This window comes from Myotis daubentonii, chromosome 3 (genome assembly GCF_963259705.1).
Source record: "Myotis daubentonii chromosome 3, mMyoDau2.1, whole genome shotgun sequence".
In the NCBI taxonomy this organism is placed as follows: domain Eukaryota; kingdom Metazoa; phylum Chordata; class Mammalia; order Chiroptera; family Vespertilionidae; genus Myotis; species Myotis daubentonii.
The window spans coordinates 156969674-156996973 of NC_081842.1; the positions used below are offsets into that span (position 1 = coordinate 156969674).

Below are 27300 nucleotides of genomic sequence, written 5' to 3' on the forward strand. Positions count from 1 at the left end.
GGAGTGACAGTGCTGGAATCACTGCCCTCTTTAGGAAGGGCTCCCACTGCCTCCCATTGGCACCCTCTCTGGATTTGGCCTTTTCTAAGGTGGTTTAGGGGATGCTCTCCATGTGTGCCTGGCAGGGAAAAGCTTTCCCTGCGGATATTTAAGGATCTGCCTGCTGTGACCTAGAAGATGTGCCTGGGAAGGTCACGTGTTTGGCCTGGGGGTGGCCTGCAGTTTTCCCATCTAGAAGGAACTTGGTGAGTCACTGCTGACTGCTTGAGGTTCATTGCCAGGGAGGTCCTTGGAGGTGAAGCACTGAAGGCCTCTGAAGCATGATGACGGGGGAGGGAGGCTAATGTGGTGGAGGATCCTAACCCTCAGTCCTCATGAAAACACAGCAGCTACTTGTCTTATCAGCCTCTCGCCCTCTTTTAATGAGCAGAGAAGGCAATGAGAATTTCACAGCAGCAGGAAGATTTGGATCACTTCTGGAGAATAATTCAAGGCAGACTCTTTCCCCTACCCAACCACCCTTCCATGAGAATGAAGGAACTCCAGCTTCTGCACCATGTTTGCAAAACTCCAGTCCCCTGGGAATTCTTTTCTTAGGCTTCTGAGTTCAGGCGGGTTCAGCACAGTAGCAAGATGATGCTCCTTCCCTCCCCCTCCCCCCCCCCTCCCCCAAAGACTTCTGAATGAAATGCTTTGGGAGAGTCTGTTCCCTTTTGCTTCCAAGTGTCTCTAGGGCCAGAGTGATGTCATCCCTGGGATAAGGGCCTGCTCCTGAGCCAACCTCAAAGCCGGCCAGTTCCATTTCTGAGGTCTGTACAGAATCCAGAAGGCCCAGAGAACACTCCCACTTCAGTCTGGGACATATTCCTCTGAGAAAGTCTGAGTAGATGCTTACTCAGAGAAATGCTTTTGGGCAGCAGGGAATCTGGCCAAGAGACCTTTTTTAGCTAAGTCCTTTTTTTGTTAATCTTTTGCAATATTGTTCAAATTTACTCAACTACAATGATACAAGTGGACTTTCTACCATTACAAACCAAAATAATTTATGTTCCAGTTGACCAGTCTTTCACTTTCCAACCTGAGCTATTTCCCCCACAATTTTATGATAAAAACTTCAAACATAAAGAAAAGTTGCATGTATATTATAATGAACATCCATATTCTCCCCACCTAGATTTATAATTAACATTTTCTCTACTTACTACCCATCTACTCATCCCTCTCTCCAATTGTCAATCCATATTTTGACATATTTCAAAGTAAGTTATATACATCAATAAGTTGTAAACTAAATGCTTCAGTTTGTATGCCATTAATTTCAGAATTTTTCAAATAATTCTTTTCCTTTTGAGGTGAAATTTAAGGGTTATGTAATGCACAAATTTGAATCATTTGTATATACTTATGCATATGCAGTGACAATGCATACACCTATAACCTAAACTCTGTCAAGACACAGAAACTCTCATCACCCAGAAAGTTCCCTCATGCTCCATCCGTCATTCTACTCTCCCACCTATCCAGAGACAACCATGGTTCTGATTTTTTTCTACCACTGACCCATTTTCCCATTTCAACCTTTATCTAAATGAAACTGCTATGGCCTGAATGTTTGTGCCCTCTCCCCCACCCCCCCACCCCAATTCATATGTTAAAACCTAATCCCCATGAGGTAATAGAGGTATTAGTAATGATATTAATAGGTGGGGTCTTTGAGAGGTGTCAGGTCATGAGGGCAGAAGCCTCATGAATGGGATTATTGTTCTTATAAAGGAGGTGCCAGAGAGCTCTTACTCCATCCTCCCTATGAGAACATAGCAATGCTCACTGTCAGGAAGTGAGCATTCACCAGACACAAAATCTGCAGCCGCCTTAATCTTGGACTTCCCAGCCTCCAGAACTGTGAGAAATAAATATTTGTTGTTTATAAGCCACGCCATTTATTGTATTTTTGTTATAGCAGCACAGACAGACTGAGACAGGAACCATTCAGTATGAACTCTTTTGTGTAAGGCTTCTCTCACTCAGCATAATCTTTTGAGACTCATCCAAACTTATATTCATCAGTAGTTCATTCCTTTGATTACTAAGTAGTATGCTATTGTATGACTATAGAGTTTGTATATGCACTATCTTATTAATGGCACTTCAGTTTCCAGTTTTAGACTATTATAAGTAAATCTACTAAGAACAATTTTGTACAAATCTTTTGTGGACATATGTTTTCATTTCTTTCTGGTAAGTAGGAATGAAACTGCTGGGTCATGGCATAGATGTATGACTGGTTATGTTACACTCCCACCGACAATGTGACAGAGTGTGGTTGCTCCACATCCTCACCAACATTTGGGTTTATCAATCTTTCTAATTTTAGTTATTCTGGTGGGTGTGAAGCGACTCAACCTGCTATTTAGCAAATGTTCCAAATTTTTTAAAAAAACAGGAATCAGGTTAAAAGAAATACTGGTTGAAGAAAATCTAGAGGTTGGCATATATGATATTAAAAAGTTCAACTATCCAAACCCAACTTGAGAGAATAAGAAAGGGCTAAAAGTATATGGAAGAAGCAGGCAGACACATTCTTCAGTTCATAATATTCTCGATTATATTATAATATAAAATTTAATGCTGGGAAAATGGCAGCCTTTATTGATAGGGAGAAAGCTGGTCTGGTGTGCACCACAACCTGCTTCCCCAGTTTGCTTCCTCTTGGCAAAGCCCCTCTAGCACTATTCCTACAGATCTGAAAAATAGGGCCAGGGATCACTCAGACCATCAGGAGGGACCCCTGCTTCTCTCTCTCTCTTCCCAATACCAACCCTGGACCTAAGGGAAGGGAATTAACATTTGGGGGCATCGACACTGTTAGGGACACTGTGCACACATTGTCCTTGAATCCTCACACCACCCCCCATCAAGTGAGGCATTGATAGCTTCATGTTGTAGATGTGAAGCCAAGACTCAGAGATGTAGTAACTTGCCCGGGTTACACAGTGTGAGAAGAACCAGGATTTAACTAAATCCTGTGCTCTTTCGACTCTACTTTGCTAAGCACTGGAAAGCAAATTGGAGGGGGTTATTAAGATCAGTTGGTGCAAAGGCCACTAGTAGATAGGGCTGCGTGTCTCTGTCAGATTTGTCTCTCCTTTTTCATTCTTTTCTGTTTTCTGCTTTCTAGTGTGTTTGTGTTGGAGGTAGGGCTGTTGCATCTTTCAGAATATACACATGTAAATGAGCTTTAACCCTCCTCTCCGCAGCTGTGATTGTCTCAGGGCCTGAGTGTTCCTCTTGACTTTTAGCTTGTCACTTTTTTCTGCCCTTTCCCACCCTCCTGGGGTTGTTAAGGCCTGATATGATTAGGACTTGGTATGGAGGACATGCGGAGAGCCTACGGATCCCTCACTATTCTCTGGTCCTCTTCCTCCTCATTTCCTTCTGCTTCTGTGGGAAGGGAGGGTAATTGTGTTCATCATGTGTTTCTCTAGACACAGTTACCTGTTCTTGAAAAGCATTAGCTTGTTCCTCAAATCCCGCTGTCCGGAAGTAATTGACGACATCCACCACGGCCCAGTCTGCAGGATCGGGTGGTCTCCCGTTATCCAGGGAACTGCAAAACACAAATCCAGACTGCTGGTCAGGACAGAACATGCCAGTGTGGAGCCAGGCTCAGGACTCAGCCTCCCTGGCTCGGTCACTGCTTTCCTAATACACCATTAGACTTTCAATATAAAGCATTTCCTCATGTACTGTTTTTTTAATCCAGAGCTATAAAGAGTGGTCCAGTGATTCTGGCAGCCCACAGCCTGAGTCAAGAACACCAGACCCTTTAAAAAGTAGCACTAACGTGCCTGTCTTTTTCCATCTCCTACCACCTTCCTCATCCCCCTTCCCATGCATCCTCTCTGCCACTGTGAAACTGCAGGGCTAATGCCATTTACCGGTCTGCCATGCCCTTTTACAGCTCTGGGACTTTACACATGCTGTTCCAGCCACTTAAATGGCCCTCCCCATTTGTTTCTACCTGGCAAAACGCACAGTTCTTTCCTAGTTCATCCTACTTCAAATGCATCCTCCTCTGTGAGGCCTTTTCTTATTCTACCAGGGGATTGTTTTAGCTATGACCTCCTCTGCATTCAAGAACTCTGTTCAAACTCCCCTGGTATCACTTCCCATGCTGGAGTATACTCTCTGCTTATCCAACAGTCTCCCACCAGGGCAAGAGATGTGGGCTAGAGATACACATTTGGACCTAGACCATTTCTGACTTTATTGTTCCTAGTGTCAAGTGCGAAGTTAGGAACTCAATCAATGTTCAAGTGCCTAGATGGATCAAGTAATTGTTTTTGAGGGTTGGTGGGTGAGCTGCTGGGCTGGATTTTTTAAAAAATTTATATATATATATATATATATATATATATATATATATATATATATATAGTTTCAGAGAGAGGAAGGAAGAGGGAGAGAGAGAGAGAATCATTGATCAGCTGCCGCCTGTACACACCCTACTGGGAATTGAGCCTGCAACCCGGGCATGTGCCCTGACCAGGAATCAAACCATGACCTCTTGGTTTATAGGTCAATGCTCAATCACTGAGCTACACTGGCTGGACTGGACTGGATTTAAAGAGGAGGGACAGGAGAAGTGGAATAGAGAAAGAATGGTAGGGACCTTCAGTTACTGTGACTCTGCCTCACTTCTCTTTGGGGAGTATTTGTCTGATATCACTACTCCTCATCCAAGATGATTCTTCCAAAGTAAGCATCCAATCACACTGTTCCTGCTTAAAATCCTCCAAAGACTTCCCACTGCCTTTAAGATAAATTCCAAATACGATTCACTTGGCTTAGGAGAGCCTTCAGTACAGAGCTCCTGCTGGCTCTCCAGCTAGGAACACACTGGTGAGTAAACAGACATGGTGCTTGCTCTGTGGGCCTTCAGTCCAGTGGGGAAGACACTGACTGATCAGTAACCACACAATTAAATGTGCAGCTGCACACTGTGGTCAGTGTAAGGGGTCAGGGAGGCTTTTCTGTGAAAGATTCTTTTGAGGTATGGTCTAGAAAGCAGCCAGAAATTAACCAGATGAAAAAGTCAGGGAAAAGATTATTCCAGGCTCTTTGAGAGGAATATACACTACAAGGGAGCTATGTAAGTCCTGGAGGCCACATTGAGGATTCTGGATTTTTGTGCACTAGCAATGGGGACTTGTTAAATGGGCTTATGCAAAGGGTATGACCTAGTAAGATTCAGATTTTGAAGAGCATTGGAGAGGAGCCAGAAGGAAAGAAGGGGTGCCAGTGAGAGGTCTATTGGAGTCACCTGAACAAGAAATCATGGTGACCAAGACTAGAGCAGTGGCTATAGAAAAGAAGAAGTGTGCAGACTTAAGATATATTTAAGCAATAAATTAGCATGACTTGGTGGTGGACTAAACATTGAGAATGAAGGAAATGTAACTGGATGAATGGTTACTTCACTTAGATAACACCCTCAGGATTAGTTGGATGTACTGAATTTAGGGTACCATCTATAATCAAGTAGAGATTTAATGTGGGACATGAGTCTGAAGCTCAAAGCATCTGAGTGGGCTAGAGGTACACATTTGCGAGGCAGAAGCATTTAGATCAGCAGTTCTCAACCTGTGGGTCACAACCCCTTTGGGGGTCGAATGACCCTTTCACAGAGGTCGCCTAAGACCATCGGAAAACACATATATAATCACATATTGTTTTTGTGATTAATCACTATGCTTTAATTATGTTCAATTTGTAACAATGAAAATACATCCTGCATATCAGATATTTACATTATGATTCATAACAGTAGCAAAATTACAATTATGAAGTAGCAACGAAAATAATTTTATGGTTGGGGGTCACCACAACATGAGGAGCTGTATTAAAGGGTCGCGGCATTAGGAATGTTGAGAACCACTGATTTAGATGGTAATTGAAACCTTGTAGAGGATAAGAGAAGTGGACCTGGAACTAGACCTGGGGACGTTCAACATTTAGTGAAAGTTGAAAAGATTCATATTACTTTTAATGGAAATCAAACATCCAAACTTCCAAAAATCCAGGGTCTAGCTGTACCTCTCCTTCCCTTTAAGTACAATGTTTTCCTCATGGTAGGAACTTAAAATATTTGGTGAAAAAAGCAAACTTCTGTCCTAGCTAAAGAAAAGGGAGTCATTAATAATGGCACTTGTGATCAATGATTTATCACCACAGCACTTAATTTTAAACCATTTAAAGTGAATGTTTACTAGTTAGAGGTGTCTTCCATTTGGGGGTTAGGGACTGTGAATCCATAAACAATGCATGCCCATGCACACATACACTTGTGGACATGCATGCTCACACATACACACACACACACACACACATCTTTTCTACTATTAAAGAGGCAATCTACATAGGAAAAAACCTGCTTTACACCATAACGTTGTCAAACATTAATTATGTATTTTAATATCAAAGCTACATAGGTTTTAAAAACATTATACACGTGCTGGGATTTTCTACCATTAACATAACAACATGAGCGAACACTGGGGACTCTCTTTGAGGTACCATTTTCCTTCTCTTGCTTAAGGCAGGCTTGAAGAATGTTTGGAAAGGAGTTCATTGTTCTAACAAACCTTTTAAGTCTTCTAATCAGCTCACTTTCTAGCAGTGAGCACATAGTCCCATCGGATACACTTTTAAGTGCCACAGAAAACATCTGAATTCACTCTCTCTGTGGATGGTTTCCATTAACTATAAAGAATAGTTATCTAATTACAATAACAAAGTCTGCTACATTCTAATTTTAGGGTGGGAGGCTTTCCTGATTCTTACTCTGCTGGGATATGACATCATCTCATCCATAATTCTGAAATATTCGTGAGTACTAGCAATGCAGCAGCGAATAAGAACTTGGCAAAGCTGTTGGCAGTGTATCATGAGGAACAGGAGCAGTGGGAGCTGCGTGCTCTCTCATTCTTAGGGTGGGGGATTCCACGCAGAAGAAAGAAGAAGTTAGAAACCAATCAATGCTTTTAATAAGTAATCCACCTAAATTTAAGACTGATAGCTCCCTGCCCCTTTCCCCCCAAATAACTTAGAAGAGAAATCACCATGTTGGACTATTCACATCCTGAAGGGAAAAACCTGTCTATCTTCATCTCTGTAGCTCTCAGCACCTGTAGCACAGGTCTGATGGTGCATAATCAATACACAGCAAAGATCTGTTACATTAATAGACTTGCAACCAAAGAGCACTTAAGAGTCTAAAATATGCTTTTCACTCATTACTTATTATCAGCCTGCCAGCTGCTTTTGAACTGGCTACTGTATCCTGTTTTTAGGAAACTAAGGCTCAGAAAGGTTAAGACACTCACCCAAAATCACAGAGTAGACAGAGCTAAGATTGGATTCCCTATATGCTTGCCTCCAAATCTATGCTTTTCTACTCTTCTTATTCACTGATACAACAAATATTTACTAAAAGTCTTCTCAGTACTGTGCTGGATGCAGGGCTACGGAGATAGGAATGCATAGGCAGGCCCTGCCTTCAAGCAGCTGGCAATCTGGGGAGAGGAAGCTGGCATGTGAACAGTGAACTCTAAGTCATTCTAGCACTGAGGGGCGAGCAGGTGCCATTGAGGATGCATGCACAGGAGGGCCCATATAGTTTTTTTTTCTGACCAGGACACTTGAAGATTTTCAAAGGCTATTTTGAAGGTTATCTATTGCTCCAAACACCCTAAATTAGGCCCTGAGAGGGGAGGCTTGCACAGGCAGATACATGCAGGCACACATGGTCACTTCACAAGCATGTCAAACTTGGGGCCAGCAGGCCGCGGGCCGCATTTATTTAAATGAGGCATGTGGCCCACTGGCCGCAAGTTTGACATGCTTGTGAGCGTGCTGAATGATTTCACTAGGCCCTTCCAATGGTTTCAGCAACAGTTTTAAGGAGAAAACTGGAGATGATCCAAGGCAACATGATGGCAGGCTTGGCGAGGCCAGAGTGCCCGGGCTGGGAAAATAATGAGAACACTGCAGAGGAGAGATTTCAGTGTCACTTTTCCCCACTGGGAAAGCCACATTTCTCCTCAAGGACTGCTGTTTGTGGCCAAACTGGGACACTTTGTTTCCTTTTAAATGGGCCATTCTCTCCACATCTTTTCTTATAACTTGTGCATATCAAATTCCAGAAGGAATTTAAGGGTGCTGTTTAAAATACCTCCTAAATGGTGGTTCCCATTGTGGCTGCTAATTTTGCACTGATGAAATGAGATGGCAGATATAAAAGTACTGTTATCATTTAATATTATTTATTCACTAGCGTCGTAGCAAAATGTTTCTTAGAATACAATGTATTAAGGTGATCAACTCCTGAATACTTTTCCAGGAATTTTACTTTATTATAAAAAAAAAAAATAGCAAAAAATGTGGGCAAAATTTGTCTACAATCCCATCACTTAATCAAATCAATGTATCCATTTAGCCCACTCACCTTTTGGTCCCTGTGGATATGTGGATATGGTTAGGTACATCATGGATTGATAAAAATTATATCATGTGTGAATAAGTCACACTGGGAAATGATTATCCCTTAATTAAACAATCACCTCACTTTTAAAGATAGCTAGAGAGACATCATCCTGGGAACAGAAATGCAATAAATAACAAATTTGGCAGATATATGCAGATTGGGACCTTATAATGAGCGTTTTCATGTTCCCACATTATAATTTTAAGTGCTGGTAGCAATAGTATCTGTTTCTTCTTTATTTATTAGTGAAGGCATGTGGAAAATAGGCATGTGGAAACTCTTTCTCTGAATCTAGTATGTGTATATTTTACAGTACTTAATGGTATTATAGAGTTTGAAGGTTTCTCAGAACAAGAGAAAACTGGATAAATACAATCCATATGTGATTCAAAATCCCATTATACTCAGTAATTGCATTTGTGCTTTAAAGTTCAGAACAAAAGTTACTTTAGACACTGGTTAATATATTATGGTGATATATATGTATCACATTACTCTTCTTATAAAGCTAATTCTCTATGTTACTTAATTTTCCACTCAGAAATGCACTCTAACTTTGTACTGCCTTGACCTTTATAACTTACTTTCAAAATTAAATTAGCTTACTCTTTGCCTGTCTTAAAATAACCTTTGGCTTAAAGCAATATAATTCTGATTGTAATAAATTAATATTGATCTCTTTGCCTATGACATATCTCAAAATGTAGCAACTAAATGAGCTTTAGCTTTATCTCCTTTCCTTTCTCCCTCTCCCTTCATCCTAACAAGCAGGGATCTGGCTACAAGGCAGGGAGGCCCCAAAAGAGAATGATTCAAAGGTTCTTGACAGGCCATTTTTTATTTTTAAATATTCAGATAAATAAACATTGACTGCACTTAGCTGAAGCATACCCAAGCAATGAAGACATTGAAAAAGCAATTCTACAAGTCTTCTGTATATTTCAAATTCTTTAGCTTGGTATTCAGGGATTTGATTCAGACATAACTTTCCAGGCTTATTTCCCATCCCTAGTATGTACCGAAATTCAACTGAGCAAAATCCTGGACTTTCTATGGTCACCACTTTGGTAATGCCACTCAAAGCTCGTCTGTTTAAGTTCCAGGGATTAGCACCTTACTTGTTTTTAAAAGGTACTGGTTCGCCCAGCCTGAGTGGCTCAGTGGTCGAGTGTAGACCTATGAACCAATCATCGCACATACTTGGGTTGTGGGCTCAGTTCCCAGGAGGGGGTGTGCAGGAGGCAGCCAATCAATGATTCTCTCTCATCATCAATGTTTTTAACTCTCTCTCTCTTCCTCTCTGAAATCAATAAAAACATTTAAAAAAAAAAAAAAAAAGGTACTGGCTCAATGTCCCCATAGGAATAACCCCAGTCAATCTTGTATTCCAATTACTCATTACTTTTAACCTGCCTATTATGAGCCAGTCATTTGATGAGTCTCAGAAACATTCCAGCAAAGAGGAAAGTCTCAAGTCAGCTGCATGATAAAGAGGATCATGTGCATTCCCTGCCTTATTCCAAAAAGCGGTGAAGGAGCAGGAGGAAGAGACAAGTGGAGGAAGGGCACTGAGGTAGAAGTCATCACGGCAATGTGAGTCAGGCCGTGCTCGGTGTGGGGATGAGAGGCTTGGGAGGCCTGGAACCGCAGCAAATCCAGGAGCAGGTCCCAAGGACAGAGGGGTGACTCCCTGCATCATTTCTTTCCACTATAACAGGTCTCTTCCCTCAGGCTGACGGCTTTCCTCTCAAGTGGCATAACACACTGTCCTTGGATATGTCTGCTGGGAATGTCTCCCCAACACCCCACCACATCTTTCTGAAAAGAAAGGATCCTACAGCTGCCTCTTTTCCCACCTGTTCTTAACTTTCTAGTGCAAATGAAGGCCTCTGAACTTGTGTAAATAAGGACACTCCTCCCAAGAGGACTCAATGAACTTCCGGTTTTTATTCACTATCAGATACAATTTATGCCAAGATTCTTGCTAAACACAAACATATGAATGTTTCATATCCCAAGCATTAATACTAAAGACAATTATGTAAAGACTAGAGGCTCAGTGCATGAAATTCATGCACGGGTAGGGTCCCTAGGCCTGGCTGGTGATCAGAACTGATCTGTGGAGCAATTGGCAGGGCAATCAGGGGCCCCCCACTGGCACCCACCTTGGCCAGCCTGGCACCACCTGTTTGCTGGCCCTGCCCCCTACCACTGCTGCTGGTCGTCTCTCTCTGTGGGATAACCGGTGGGGCAATTGGGGAGTCCCTGCTGGCACCCGCCTTGACTGGCCTGGGGCCTGAGGGCTGGGGGCAGCTCCTGTGTTGAGCACCTGCCCCCTGGTGGTCAGTGCAAATCATAGCGATCGGTCGTTCTGCTGGTCGGTCTATTTGCATATTAGGCTTTTATTATATAGGATTGACCAAAGAACTTCCCCTCCCTGCTCTGAGCCACAGCACAGTGGCACCATCCCAGAGGACTTAGGTGTGGCTTCATTGCTTAGACAAACTCAGTTTTCTTTCTGTAAGGACAGAAATAGCACACCAGAAACTAAGTAGAAAACAGCAACCCTTCAAGGCTACTATTGTATAAAAGATAAATGATGCAAGTTTGTGAATTCTGCTGGCTTTGATGGAAGCTCCTGTTATTTTCATACTTAAAATATGACATTATGCTTGGCTGACTGTAGTTTTATGCATTTTACACTTTTGAAATGTTCAATGTATACTTCTTTAAGACAGTTATTTGCAATGGACATACTGGTATAAATCAAAACAGTAAACACAATTCTTAATTCAAGTTATAATTTGATTTAGGGAATAATCAAACATTTATCATAAGACAATATGATAAGACTGAATGTGCAGTCCCCTCTCCAATCCTTATGTTGAAGCCCTAATCATCAACATGATTATATTTGGAGATAGGGCTGTTAGGAGATGGGACAATTAAGGTTAAATGAGGACATAAGGGTGGAGTCCTAATTCAGTAGGCTTAGTGGTCATGTCAGAGCCACATGCATGCACTGAGGAAAGTCGGTGTGAGGACATAGTGAGAAGGTGGCCATCTGCAAGCCAGGAGGAGCACTCTCTCCAGGAGCTGAATCAGCCAGCATCTTGATCTGAACCTTGCCAGCCTCCAGAACTCAGAAATAAATTTCTGTTGTTTAGGCCACCCATTCTAGGGTATTTTGTTATGACAGACCAAGCTGACTAATACACCATATATCTGAATAAAGAGCCAGCCATAAATTATTAAGGAATACATTTTAGCTTCATGAAGAAAACTAAAACTGTACCAGTTACAAGTATCACTGTTAACCCATATATATCTGTATTCAGAAATATAGCACTCTAACTTGTCCCACCAAACATATCTGCAGAAGGGTTACATCAGATACTCATTGGAAAGGTCATTTTTCATGTTTAAATTAGTGGCTCAGCTTCTCTCTTCCCGCCCCTCCCCTCTTCTTTCTCTCATCCCTCCCTCCCTCCCTCTCTTCCTTCCATCTGTTAAGAAGTATTTGGTATTTAGCCACTTCAAATGTCTTAGGAGTTTTATTTTGTTTTTCTCTGGAAAGAACAGCATCCCAGGAACCATCACTCACTGCATTCAGGTACAGTGGGGCAGGCAGTGTAGTTGTGGGGTCTGGGAAAGGTAGACAAAACAGATGAGAGGGGTAGGATTAGGAGATTGTATCTCAGAACTACCTAGCAAACTAGGTACAATCCCTCATTGCTTTCAAAGAATATACATCTAAGGACTGCTGATTATGTATGTGATACCACAAAAGGACAGGATTAAGAGTAAATGAATGAAAGCTAGAGCCAGTGATCAGACACACAAGTACTTCTATCAGTTTCCTTGTCCTCTTTCCTTAAGGAGCCAGGCAAGGCTTCCAGGCAAATTACCAAATATTCCGTGAGGTTATTTATTCAATCCTAGAGCAATTGCTTGCCACACAAATGGAGAGCTGTCTGATGTGTAGATTTCTGTGCATGTGAACATTGTTAGATTGTAATAAAGTAAGTAATAGTAGCCATTGTTATTGTTATATGAAAAGTCTCTTGATGATAATTCTACATTGAAATCAGAGTTTTGGAATTTTAGCATACCAATAATAAATTCTAACTTGACCCTAACATTTTACTCCTACCTTCATCTCCTAACCTCTAAATTCATGTGGGCAAAATGATAATTTATTTAACTTAATACTTAGCTTAATAAATGGTGTTGGAGAAACTGGACAACCACATGAAAAATAATGAAACTGGACCATTACCTTATATCACACATGAAAATTAACACAAAATTGATAAAAAATTTGAACATAAGACCTGAAACTATAAAACTCCTTAAAGAAAACATAAGCAATAAGCTCCTTGACGTTGATCTTGGTGATGATATTTTGGATCTGACTCCAAAAGCAAAGGCAACAAAAACAAAAATAAATAAGTAGGACTACATCCTATATCAAACCAAAAAGCTTCGGCAAAGCAAAGGAAACCATCAACAAAATGAAAAGTCAACCTGCCACATGAAAAGAAAATTTGCAAACCACATATCTGATAAGGAGTTAATATCCAAACTATAAACTCATTAGCAAATTAAAAAAAAACCCAATCAAACAATCCAGTTTAAAAGTGGGCAGAGGATGTGAACAGGCACTTTCCAAAGAAGACACACAGATGGCCAACATGTGTATGAAAAGGAGCTCAACATCACTAATCATTAGGAAAATGCAAAACTAAACTGCAAAGAGATAGCACTTCACACCTATTAAAATGTCTATCATAAAAAAGAAAAGAAATAACAAGTGTTGGTGGGAATGTGAAGAAAAGAGCACTGTTGGTAGGAATGTACATTGGTGCAGCCACTATGAAAAACAGAATGGAGGTTTCTAAAAAATTAAAAACTACCATGTGATCCAGCAATTCTACTCTGGGTATTTAGTTATCTCAAGGAAACAAAAACACTTGATGAGATATATGTATGACAATGTTCAATGCAGCATTATTTACAATAGCCAAGATGTGGAAGCAACTTACGTGTCCACAATGGATAAATTGATAAAGAAAACGTGGTATATACACAATGAAATGCTTTAGCCATAAAAAAGGAAATTTTGCCATTTGCTACAGCAATGCTTTGAGAGTATTGTGCTAAGTCAGACAGGGAAAGACAAAGCCAGTATGATCTCACTTATATGTGGAATATGAAAGTAAAATATTTCAAGAAAATTGAAAAATCCCAACTCATAGATACAGAGAACAGATTGGTGGTTGCCAGAGGTGGAAGAGGGTGAGAGAAATGGGTGAAGGTGATCAAAAGGTACAAACTTCCAGTTATAAAATAAATGTCATGGGAATATAATGTACAGCATGATGATATAGCTAATATAGTGGGGCCTGGGTTCTTGAACTTAATTCATTCCGGAAAGCTGTTCCAGAAGTGATTTGTTAAAAAACAGAATCATTTTGTCCCATTAGAAATCATGTAAATTTAATTAATCTGTTCCAGATCTCCAAATGATTCCCTGTTTTAACCTTTTTATATACAGTACATGTCTAAGCTCTATCATTATTCTCACAACTTTCCTTTTCACTTTGCTGCTATCACTAATCTTCTTAGGACCAATGGTGACTTATTGAACATCAATACTAATAAAAGGGTAATATGCTAATTAGACTGGGCATCTTCCAGACAACCTTCCAGATGTCCTTCCCGACAAAGCTGCCATGGCTGCGAAGGGCCAGAGAGAGGAGAAAGAGGGCCTTCGCCATGGCTGCCAAGGGCCGGAGAGAGAGGGCCTGGCAGCTGCCGTGTACCAGAAGTCCCACCTCTGCGCGTGAGCTGCACAGGAAACACCTTTTCTGACCGTTTATTAGCTAAGCTTACAGTACGCCACTCGTCTTGGTAATAAGAATCCAAGAAGGTGATCTAGGGTTTTTCCACCTCATTCCTGGAGGAAAATACAAAGGTCCGCTAGTGGAGGGGCTAAGAAATGTCATATTCTGCCCTAGCCGGTTTGGCTCAGTGGATAGAGCCTCGGCCTGTGGACTGCAGGGTCCTGGTTCAATTCTGGTCAAGAGCACATACCTAGGTTGCAGGCTACTCCCTGACCGGGGCCCAGGTCAGGGCTCATGCAGGAGGCAATCAATCAATGTGTCCCTCTCACATTGATGTTTCTCTCTGTCTTTCCCTTTCTGTTCATGCTCTCTAAAAATCAATGGAAAAATATTCTCAGGTGAGGATAAAAAAAAGAAAGAAATGTCATACTTTATGAAAGAGACATCTTGAAAATGCCTTAAAAAAGTTGTCATTTTTTTCGTGGTGAAAAGACTGGAGTCCATGTTGATGAAAACACCTTGGCAGCTGTGAGGCCCAGGTCCCAGGCAGCTGTGGGCTCAGGCAGCCGTGAGCCCTGGCAGCAGCAGCAGGGTGATGGGGGAGGTGCCTTCCCCTGATCAGCCCGGTTGCCTCCTGCAGAGGGAGGCCAGGCTGCGGCTTAGGCCAGCTCCCTGCTTAAGCTGTCAGTAGGACATGCCCTGAGGGCTCTTAGACTGTGAGAGGGGGCATGCCAGGCTGAGGGACCCCCCCCCACAGTGCACAAATTTTTGTGCACGAGGCCTCTAGTCCTATATAATAAAAGCCTAATATGCTAAGTGTCCAGTTGTCCGTTCAACCAAAGTGTAATATGCTAATGATATGCTAAGACTGTTCAACCGCTTGCTATGACGTCCACTGACCACCAGGGGGCAGACACTCTGACCAATAGGTTAGCTTGTTGCTGAGGTCCAGCCCATCGGGACTGAGAAAGACTGGCTGGACATGCCCTAGAGCCCTCCCGTGGTACCTCCTTGGCTGGCCAACCTCCCGTGTCCCTCCCTGGCCCCAATCGTGCACCAGTGGGGTCCCTTGGCCTGGCCTGAGCCCTCTCACAATCCGGGACCCCTCAGGGGATGTTGGAGAGCCAGTTTCAGCCCAATCCCGCAGACAAGGCCGAGGGACCCCACTGGTGCACGAATTCGTGCACTGGGCCTCTAGCATTTAATAATAAGCAGCAACAAAAGCAAAAAAACATGAAAATATTCATAGCACAATTTCCTGAGCTGTTAACAACATGAGGTTTAGCAGTAAACTGACTCATACACATGCATTCTCTCCTTTGTCATCGGACAGATGCATGACTGATCACACAGGTTGTCAGCATGAAAGGATTATCAGGTCAAGAACTGAAGTTTTGTTAGACAACTGAGACATTTTTCCATCAAGAACTGAATTGTTTGAGGTGGGAGACATTCGAGAACCAAGGTTTGACTATAATACTATATTATATATTTGAAAGTGGCTGAGGAAAAAAAATTGTAACTCTGTATGGTGACAGATCATGGTAAACATTTCACAATATATACAAATAATGAATCACTGTGTTGTACATCTGAAACAAATGTTATATGTCAATTATATCTCAATTTTTTTAAAAAGCTAATAGTGTAATATTAAAGCAAGTTTAAAACATCATAACCTTCATTACTAAAAAAAAAAGTTATCACTTTACTAATTATAAAAGAAATCTTAGTTCTAAAATTCTAAAAAAATCTTTCATAATGAAACAACACACTGAACACAAAGACAGAGAAGGATAGTGAGATACACATGCAACAATATAATGTGTTTGATGCAAACAGCACAGGTTATAAGGATCTCTGTATGTTGTAATTGGAAATTAAGTTGACCTTCTTCCTATTTTAAATATAATAAAATGTTTTTTAGTTTAAATAAGTTTAATCAAATTTTAAGATTTTAAAAAAGAGGTATATTCCTGATGCAGAATCAAAAGGTGATGCACTAGAAATTAGCACTAACAATAAAGAGAGAAGAAGAGTGAGTGAAAGCATATTGGAAATTTCATGATGAATAGCAATTGCAATTTGTTGGAGCAGAACAAAAGGAAAAAAAAAGCTGTATGTTGTGTAAAAAATGGTAAAGAAAAAAATGGAAAATATTGAGAGACATTTTCAGCATATATAGTGAATTTTGGTAACTTTTTTTCTCAACAATCAAAAAGAAACTGATGAAGTCAAGTTGCGTGAAATAAAAATTTAATGCCCCACAAAACATTCTGAAGTGGTTTTTAAAGAATCCAAGCTTACAAACAGATTGGTTTTTGGCATAAAAAAGAAAATAGTTTTTTGACGGATATGTGGTTACATTCACATTTGTTACAATATTATGAGGAAAGACTAAAAAGGTACTTCACAAAAAAATGAAAGGTTCTTTCATCAAACCGCAAAAAAATTGTGTAAGAATATAAGATTTACTTAACATTATCTAATATCAATTGATTTTCAAAATTTGAAAAACACAATTCCTTTTCTTTAGTTTTCGATGAATAGTACAGCATAAAAGACACTGCCCAAATAACTTGGAGTGTGCTTTGTCTCAAAAGACACCCAAATTTATGAAGAAATTATGTCAATTTATGGCCTGAAAAATCAAACTCATAGTTTAAATATTTTCAAATCTTTTACATCTAAGAAGAACTTCAGCTAGATTGGCAAAAATTAAATTCTATCCCAGTGGATGGAACTTCAGCCACATTAGGTAAAAAATAAAATCTGGACTTAATGTAATTTTAAAACAAGTGACTAAAAAATAAATTAATTAAAAAAAATAAAAAAAGTGACTTATGTTTTTCTTATTGCTTCATTCTACTGTATGATATTCATGTTCAGTTTTCAAAAACAGACTTGTGAAAAGTGTCATAGATACTATTGTTAAATGAGTCAGTGTATATTTGCCAATGCTATGGATGAATGCCAGATAATGTAACTCTTAAAAGAAATAGAACACAATAAATTTAATAGACTGTGTTCTTTGTCAATGATTGTTGGACAAGTCATGGAAGAATTTTGCAAAAACCCATTGTACCGTTAAGTCCAATTCAAGACTTTATTAAAATAAAAGAAATACTTGCCAAATATTCAAAATTAAAGACTAAAAATGCCAGAGTAATTTATATTTTCTCATTGATATCAGACTACGTATAAATGATCTAACTTGAAGCTAATTTGTGACCTAGTTAAACAGGCACAAAATTTTGTATGGAAATGGAAACTTTACAGAATACAACAAAAATAATTTCACAAACTTTTCTAACATAAATCAATTTTTTAAAAATTAAAGGATGATTTATTCATATTGACAAACTTATAGTTGCTTATAAATTTTTCCCTTTAATTCTATAATATATATGTTTAAAATATATATTATAGAATATATAATATATATATCTAACAATATATATTTTTAAAATATATTTTTATTGATTTTACAGAGAGGAAGGGAGAGGGATAGAGAGTTAGGAACACTGATGAGACAGAAACATCAATCAGCTGCCTCCTGCATGTCCCCTATGCGGGAATCGAGCCCACAACCAAGGTACATGCCCTTGACCAAAATAGAACCCAGAATCATTTGGTCTGCATGGCCCTCTATCCAATGAGCCAGACTGGTTAGGACCTATCCTATCTAATAAAAGAGAAAAATGGTAATTGGCGTACGACGATACCCTTTTCATTGGCTAATCAGGGCTATATGCAAATTAACTGCCAACTATGATTGGCAGTTAACTGCCAACAAGATGGCAGTTAATTTGCATATGTAGGCACAATGCAGGGAGGCGAAAGGGAAAGCAGGAAGAAGCCCCCTGCCACTGACAGTGATCGGAAACCCAGGGGGGAGCTAAGAGCTGGGGGGCAGGGCAAAGGCGGCCCTGGGGCCGCCTTTGCCCTGCCCCCCAGCCATGATTGGAGAATCAGGCGCCTTTGCCGCCCTGGCCAGTGATAGCAGGAAGTAGGGGTGGAGCCAGCGATGGGAGCTGGACACGGTCAAAGCTGGCAGTCCCGGGAGCTAGGGCTCCCTTGCCTGGGCCTAAAGCGGAGCCCACGATCGCGGGGCCTCTGCAGCTGCGGGTCCCTGCTGCCCGGGCCGGACGCCTCAGCCAGAGGCGTTAGGCCTGGGCAGGGGTGGAGCCTGCAACCGTGGGGAGCTGGGGGTCCCCTGCCCAGGCCTGACACCTCTGCCGGAGGCCTCAGGCCTGGTCAAGGGGCCGATCCGGTGGTTGGTAATCAGAGGGTGATGAGGGTCAACTCCTCTGGCTGAGGCATCAGGCCTGGGCGGGGGGCGGAGCCGGGGATTGGGGGGATATGATGGTCCCCTTGCCCAGGCCTGAAGCCTGGGTCAGAGGCGTCAGGCTTGGGCGGGGGGTGGAGCAAGCGATCAGAGGGAGATGGGGGTCCCCTGCCCAGGCATGATTCCTGGGCCAGAGGCCTCAGGCCTGGGCGGGGGCCAGAGCCAGTGATCAGGGGGAGATGGGGGTCCCCTGTCCAAGCCTGATACCTCTGGCGGAGGCGTCAGGCCTGGGCAAGGGGCCGATCAGGTGATCAGAGGGTGATGGGGGTCTACGCATCTGGCTGAGGCATCAGGCCTGGGCAAGGGGCAGAGCCAGCAATCGGAGGGGTCTGGGGGTCCCCTGCCCAGGCCTGATGCCTGGGCCAGAGGCATCAGGCCTGGGCTGGGGGCAGAACCAGTGATGGGGGGAAATGAGGGTCCCCTGCCCAGGCCTGACGCCTCTGTCAGAGGCGTCAGGCCTGGGCAAGGGGCCGATCCTGCGATTGGAGGGTGAAGGGGGTCAACACCTGAGGGCTCCCAGTATGTGAGAGGGGGCAGGCTGGGCTGAGGGACACTCCCCCCCCCCACACACCCAGTGCACAAATTTCGTGCACCGGGCCCCTAGTAATAATAATATTAACATATGAATCAGTATATTTAACTTGGATAGGAGTAGTTTCAAAACTGATAATGCTTTTGCTTCAAAGTCAAATCAGATAGTCTATAAAAGAAGAAACAGTTGTGTCAAGTGTATGCATATATTAAAAGAAAATAACATTTTGGTACTTGATTCGTTTATTGGAATTTTTAAGTATGCTTGGAATTATTGGGGTATGTGATTCTACTTTTTCAATTAATTTTATTAAGTCTGATACAGATCAAAAACTGCTAATAAAAAATTATAACCAAATTGAGAAATACTCTAAGTATAAAATATACAATGGATTTAGAAATTTAGTACAGAAATGTAAACTATTTTATTAATAATACTAGAGGCCCAATGCATGAAATTCGTGCAAGGGGCTTTGCCCTCGCAGCCCGGCTTCATCCAGAAAGTCATCCCAGATGGCCGTTCTGCTGTTTGGTCTAATTAGCTCTTTATTATAAAGGATACTATGTTGGTTATATGTTAAAATAACATTTTGGATATTTTGAGTCAAATGTAAAATATATTAATTTCATCTGTTTAAATATGACCACTAGATCATTTTAAATTACATATGTGGCTCAAGTGTTATTTCTATTTAGCAGCACTAGTATGTATCCAGAAATAGAATGGTTAAGTTACAAAATATTTGATTTTTCAATACTTGAAGATAATATGAAATTTTTTTCCAAAGTTGTTGTACCAGTTTAAACTCTCATCACCACTATATCCTATAAATCCATATCCCAATGATTGTTATAGTCAGATACTAAAATTTTTGCCAAGTGAATGGGCATATTACTGTAATACTGATATTTTCTTGGTCAATAAAGATATTGAACACCTCTTCATATGTTAATTGGTCATATTATTTCCCCTTCTGTGGAATGTTTGTTCATATTTTGGTAACTTTTCTTTTTTTGAAAAATAATTTATTATTTTTTAATTACAGTTGACATATAATATCATATTAGTTTCAGATGTACACCCCAGTGCTTAGACATTATATAAGTCATTAAGTGACCTAGTACCCATTAGACCCCATACATAGCTATTAGGATATTAGTGACTATATACTAGAAGCCCGGTGCACAAAATTTGTGCACAGTGTGGGGGCGGGGAGGGGGGGACCCCTCAGCCCGGCCTGCACCCTCTCTAATCTGGGACCCCTCGCAATCCGGGACTGCTGGCTCTTAACCGCTCACCTGCCTGCCTGCCTGATCGCCCCTAACTGCTCCCCTGCCAGCCTGATTGCCCCTAACCGCCTCTGCCTTGGACCCTGACACCATGGCTTTGTCCGGGAGGAGGACTGGATGACTGGAAGAGGTTGGGTTGACTCAGTCTAATTAGCATATTACCCTTTTATTAGTATGGATTCCCTTTGCTGTACTATATATCCCCATGACTATTCTGTCACAACCAATGTGTACTTCTTAATCCCTTCACCCTTTTCATCCAATCCTCCAACTCCCTTCTATCCGCCGACCATCAACATGTTCTCTGTATCTATGAATCTGTTTCTGTTCTGTTTCTTTGTTTGTTTTGTTTTTTAGACTCAATTGTTGATAGATATGTATTTATTGCCATCTTATGGTTCATATTTTTTCCTTCTTCTCCTTCTTCTTCTTCATGAAGACCCTTTAACACTTCATGTAATACTGATTTGGTTGTGATAAGTTCCTTTAGCGTTTTACATGTCCTTATATTCCAAATGATAGCTTTGCTGGGTAGATTAATCTTGATTTTAGGTCCTTGATTTTCATCACTTTGAGTACTTTTTGCCAGTCCCCTCTGTCCTGCAAAGTTCCTATTGAGAAATCAGCTGACAGTCTATGGGAGCTCCCTTGTGGGTAACTAACTACTTTTCTCTTGCTGCTTTTACATTTCTCTCTTTATCTATAACCTTTGGCATTTTCATTATGATATGTTTTGATATGGGACTCTTTGGGTTAATCTCGTTTTGGATTCTGCACTTCCTGGACTTGTATATCTATTTCCTTCACCAAGTTAGGAAAGTTCTGTCATTATTTTTCAAATAGGTTTTCAATCTCTTGCTCTCCCTCTTCTCTTTCTGGCAACTCTTTGATGTGAATGTTGGTATGCTCGAAGATGTCCCAGAGGCTCCTTACACTATTCTAATGTTTTTGAGTTCTTTTTGCTCTTCTGTTTGGATGTTTTTGCTTCCTTATATTTGAAATTGCTCATTTGATTCTCAGCTTCATCTACTCTACTATTGATTCCCTACAAATTCTTCATTTCAGTTAGTGTATCCTTCATTTCTGACTTTTTAAAATGGTTTTCATGTCTTTTTTATGCTGTTGAGGTTCTCACTAAGTTCATTGAGCATCCTTATAACCAGTGTTTTAAACTTATCATTTAGTAGATTGCTTGTCTCCATTTTGTTTAGTTCTTTTCTGGAGTTCTGTTCTTTCATTTGGTACATGTTTTTCTTTGTCTTCTCATTTTGGCAGTCTCCTTGTGTTTGTTTCTATGTATTAAGTAAACCTGCTATATCTACCAGGCTTGGTAGAGTGCCGTTATAAAGAATTTGTTCTGTAGGATCCAGTGGCACAGACTCCCCAGTCACTCAGATTGGGTACTCGAGGTGTGCTCCCCACTACCGATGTGAGCTGTACAGCCTCCTATTGTAGTTGAGCCTGATTTACTATTGGCACATCAATGGGAGAGATAAACTCCAGGCCAATCATCTGCAAGGACTGGCTGCAACCACCAACTACAGAGGTGGATTAGCTGTGCAAGGGCCCCACCACAGAACAGGACTTACTTCATCCAGGTTCTGGTGCTGATATAGTCTGCCCCTTAAATGTGTCCCGGGGGAGGTGGTTTGGTAGTGCTAAAATATGATCAGAAGCTGTTCACTGGGTATGCTGACTCTGGGGCCTCCCTGGAGGTTCAAGTCAAGGTCAGCTACCACCTATGTTCCATCTAGGGCATCCCATCATGAGCTACAAAGTGATCTGCAAATGGCTGCTATTTGTGCTGGGCCTGGAGGTGCTGAGACTAGGCCAAGCTACAAACCACAGGCAGGTGTTGCTAGTGCTGGGCCTTGGCCTACTTAGCAAGAGATATGAGGCACTCTGAGGCCAGATACTGCTTGTTTGGGAGATTTTAGGAAAGTTTGAAGTGTGAGTCAAGACAGGCTATTACTATGGAAAAGCCACTGGAAACAGCTTGGGTGGGTGGGTGGGCCTGCAAGTCTGGTGGGGGCAAACTGTGATAGCCTAGTTGATGGAGAGTCAGATATGGCGCCTGTCTGCCAGCTCTGGGGGGAGGACTCATCAAATGAATAATGACCTCTGCCAGTACTTTTGTCTAAGAGAAAGCTGCCTCACACATAACTCTCACTCTCATGCCAGGCAATTCAGTTCTTCCCTTTATGTCTCTGGCACCTTTTGCGCTGTGATCCCAGTACTGAAGCTAAAAGCGAGTGAGTCAAAGAAAGTCCATGTGAGGCCCTTTAAGAAGAACTACCTGGGACTCCAGTAGCCTTCCATCTCAGCCCCAATTCCCGATGGTTTTTACAGCCAGAAGTTATGGGCACTTCTCTTCCCAACACTGGAATCCTGGACTTGGGGGTCTGGTATGAGGCTGGGACTCTCTTGCTCCTCAGGTGGAATCTCCGCAGCTGAGATATCCCTCCTGATTTTTATCCAACACATGTGGGTGTGGGACCAGACAATTCTGTGTCTCCGCCCCTCCTACCAGTCTCAACCTGGCTTCTTCATTTTCATTATTTTTATTTTGCTAATCCTCACCCAAGGATATTTTTCCATTAATTTTTAGAGAGAGTGGAAGGGAGAGATAGAGCGAAACATCGATGTGAGAGAGACACATAGATTGGTTGCCTTCTGCAGGCACCCCAACCAAGGCCAGGGCACCTGCGGGCCAACGCTCTATCCCCGTGGTTGGCAAACTGCGGCTCGCGAGCCACATGCGGCTCTTTGGCCTCTTGAGTGTGGCTCTTCCTAAGCCTTAGGAGTACCCTAATTAAGTTAATAACAATGTACCTACCTATATAGTTTAAATTTAAAAAATTTGACTCTCAAAAGAAATTTCAATCATTGTACTGTTGATATTTGGCTCTGTTGACTAATGAGTTTGCCGACCACTGCTCTATCCACAGCCAAATTGGCTAAGGCTGTAGCTTCTTCTTTAAATCTCTAGTTGTAGGACTTCTATTCAGCTGGATTTCAGGTGGTTCTGAGTGCTGATGGTTCTGTAGTTTAGTTGTAATTCTGATATGGCTGCGGGAGGATGCGAGTACTGAGTTTACCTATGCTACCATCTTGACAGAAGTTTTGTCACTTTTTAAATGTAATTTTTCAGTGTGTGCTTTTCCTATCAACTTTTTTGATTTTTACTGAAGACCCTGAACTAAAATTAAGTGTCAAGGTAGTATTTATCCTGTCACAGTCATTTAGTTAACTTTGCCAAATTGAAGGCCTGAAGCATAAGTTCCAAAAATCTTTTTCCCTTTCTTACAACAATGACATAAGAGCTTTGCCGGAGGAGCTGCCAGCCAGGGCCGCGTCGGAACCATGTTTCGCAACCAGTATGACGATGTCACTGTTTGGAGCCCTCAGGGCAGGATTCATCCAATTGAATATGCCATGGAAGCTGTCAAACAAGGTTCAGCCATAGTTGGTCTGAAATCAAAAACCCATGCAGTACTGGTTGCATTGAAGAGAGCACAGTCAGAGCTTGCAGCTCATCAGAAAAAAATTCTCCATGTTGACAACCATATTGGTATTTCAATTGCGGGACTTACTGCTGATGCTAGACTGCTATGTAATTTTATGCGCCAGGACTGTTTGGATTCCAGATTTGTATTTGACAGACCTCTTCCTGTGTCTCGTCTTGTATCTCTAATTGGAAGCAAGACCCAGACACCAACACAAAGATATGGCTGAAGACCATATGGTGTTGGACTGCTTATTGCTGGTTATGATGATATGGGCCCTCATATTTTCCAAACCTGTCCGTCAGCTATTTTGACTGCAGAGCTATGTCCATTGGAGCCCGTTCTCAATCAGCTCGTACTTACTTGGAGAGACATATGTCTGAGTTTATGGAGTGCAATTTGAATGAACTGGTTAAGCATGGTCTGCATGCTTTAAGAGAGACACTTCCTGCAGAACAAGATATAACTACAAAGAATGTTTCCATTAGAATTGTTGGTAAAGACTTGGAGTTTACGATTTATGATGATGATGAGTGTCTCTATTCCTGGAAGGCCTTGAAGAAAGGCCACAGAGAAAGGCACAGCCTGCTCAACCTGCTGATGAACCTGCAGAAAAGGCTGATGAACCAATGGAGCATTAAGTGATAATCCCCTGTCCATATGTGTATTAGCAAATGCGTAAGAATGCAGGAATATGTACTGATGACAATATTCTATACTTTGAACCAAATGGTGCAGTGGTGGAATGGTATGTTTTAGGAATCAGTCCAGATGTGAGGTTTCAAATTGCAAGCAGCTTCACTAAAACCATATAATGGGATGCATTTTTTTTTTTGGAGAGGGTCTATATAATCATTTTCTAGAAAGTAAAGTTGCCTTTACTAATGTTTTTATATGAAGAACTCAGTGTCTTTCTGGTTTTAAATACAACTGTGAAATAAAATTGTTTCATCGGCTGGTAAAAAAACAAAACAAAAACAAAACAATGACATAAGAATCCATGGTCTGTCTGGCACTAGAAGATACCTGTCCCAACACTAAAGCCAGACTCCATCCAGTTTATGAATTGAGTGAGGATAGTTATAAGACAAAGTTGTTTGAAAGGAAAAAAAAGTCATCTTGGGGCCCTAGCTGGTTTGGCTCAGTGGATAGAACATCAGCCTATGGAACAAAGGATCCCAGGTTTGATTTGAGTCAAGGGCACATACCTGGGTTGCAAACTCCTCCCGGCCTGGGCCCTGGTCAGGGCGCATGCAGGAGGCAACCAATCAATGCGTTACTCCACATCAGTATTTCACTCTGTCTTTCCCTCTCTTCCACTCTCCCTAAAAATCAATGGAAAAATATCCTCAGGTAAGGATTAAAAAAAAAAAAAAGGTCATCTTGGGGTCATAAGAGCGGGGTTCAAACCTCAGCTTTGCCACTTTCTCATGTGAACTTCAGTCACTTTTCTGAGACCCAGTTGTTCGCTTGAAAAAAGACTGCAATAATATTTACCATAGCTTATGTTGCAAAGATTAAATGAAGTAACATTTGTGAAGACAATTAGCAGTGTGGTTCACAGTAGGTGCTCTGGTGCTTTATGAATTGGGCTATAAAGACTGTCACTGCTACATCACTTTACAGTCTAAAGTGTCTTCTTTTCATCCTCACAACAATCCTCCGCTCCTATTTTAAATCAAGAGAGCCAAGTTAGAGGGAAATTAAATTATTTGCCTAATAATTATTCTTCTGCTAGTTAACAAAAACCAGGTCAAGCCCGGCTGCACAACCTGACTGGACTCTGTCCATTGCTTTCCAATGTCACGCTTAATTTCTCCCTGGTGTCCAAATCTGGGCTGGAAGTTTTGTTTCTGTCAGGTCCCAGTCCCTCTGCCAGATACTGGACTCCCTTGGATGCCAGCTATTTGACGGAGAAGCCATGAGGAGTTGTGGGTATATGAGAGTCTTTACTGTAGCCCAAGTAGCCATTGCTATGGCAGGCACTATTAGACAAAGCAGTTCTTCACAGTGAAGTGCCATAGAGTAGCCGTACACCGGCTGGGTAACAATACATCTTTCCTACAAAGTAGTTGTAGCCTCCAACATAGGAGCTGTACAGGAGCCATCCTTAGAGCTACTGCCTCACTAAGCAGCTGCCTCCAAGCGAGCTGCCTGCTGGTCAGTAGCATACTTTAATACTAACTTAGACAAAGAGGCTTCTTTCCAAACAGTGACCCCACTATTTTGGGTTATTGAAGGGCACGCTTGCGCAGTACACATACAGTACGATACTGTGTCCTTGCTTCTTGCACCTGCATATAGCAACTTAGCCTTGAGCACTCCTGATTATGATTCCTATGCTCAGAGTGGCCTCGAACATTCAGTGCACTCTAGATAGGGTCCCCACACTTTCTTTCCTAAAGGAAGATGAATTTTCCTTCTCAACTAATGAATTGGCTAGATTCTTTAAAAATCAGACTTATAACTGAAAAGTTGCAAGAGTAGTGCAAAAAGCCCATATACCATCACCCATAATCCTTCAAATATTTACATTTCACCACATTTGCTTTATTCTTCCTCTCTTTACTATCCTTTCCCTTTCTATATTAATCAAGAGGCAGAAAAAGAAAGGCAGAGGAAGCTTCACACTGAAATTCATGGTCTTTTAAGAGTCTTAAGCAGAAATGACAAATATAAATATATTAACTAGTCCTGATACCTAAAACCACCCTGTTACACATTTTTCATGCTGAGCTTAGCCTAGAGCAGTGGTTCTCAACTGGGTTGATTTTGCCCCCAGGAGACAATTGGCAATGTCTGGAGACATTTTTTATTGTCATGATCAGAGAAGGTGCAGTACTAGCATCCTATGGGTAGAGACCAGGACACTGCTAAACATCCCACAATGCACAGGGTACACCCCCACCAACCCCAGCTAAGAATGACTTGACCCAAAATGTCAATAGTGCATGAGTTGAGCCCTAGCCAGTTTGGCACAGTGGATAGAGTGTCAACCCATGGACTGAAGGGTCCAGGGTTCAATTCCAGTCAAAGAACATGTACCTCAGTTGCAGTCTCAATCCCTGGCCCTGGTCGGAGCTCATGTGGGAGGCAACTAATTGATGTGTCTCTCTCACATCGATGTTTCTCTCTCTCTGTCGCTCCCCTCCCTCCACTCTCTCTAAAAATCAGTGGAAAAATATCCTTGGGTGAGGATTGACAGCAACAACAAAAAAATAGTGCCTAAATTGA

General features: G+C 41.6%; 1 protein-coding gene and 1 pseudogene across 1 annotated transcript in view; one reads left to right on the forward strand and one right to left on the reverse strand.

Moving 5' to 3' along the window:
• SAMD13 (sterile alpha motif domain containing 13) overlaps positions 1-27300 on the reverse strand; it is a 53831-nt gene that overhangs the window by 17462 nt on the left and 9069 nt on the right. Inside the window, exon 3 of the mRNA XM_059689044.1 lies at positions 3496-3607. Within this exon, the coding sequence (XP_059545027.1) occupies positions 3496-3607 (112 nt within the window). The remainder of the gene's footprint in view (positions 1-3495; positions 3608-27300) is intronic.
• LOC132230899 (proteasome subunit alpha type-1-like) lies at positions 23910-25041 on the forward strand (annotated as a pseudogene).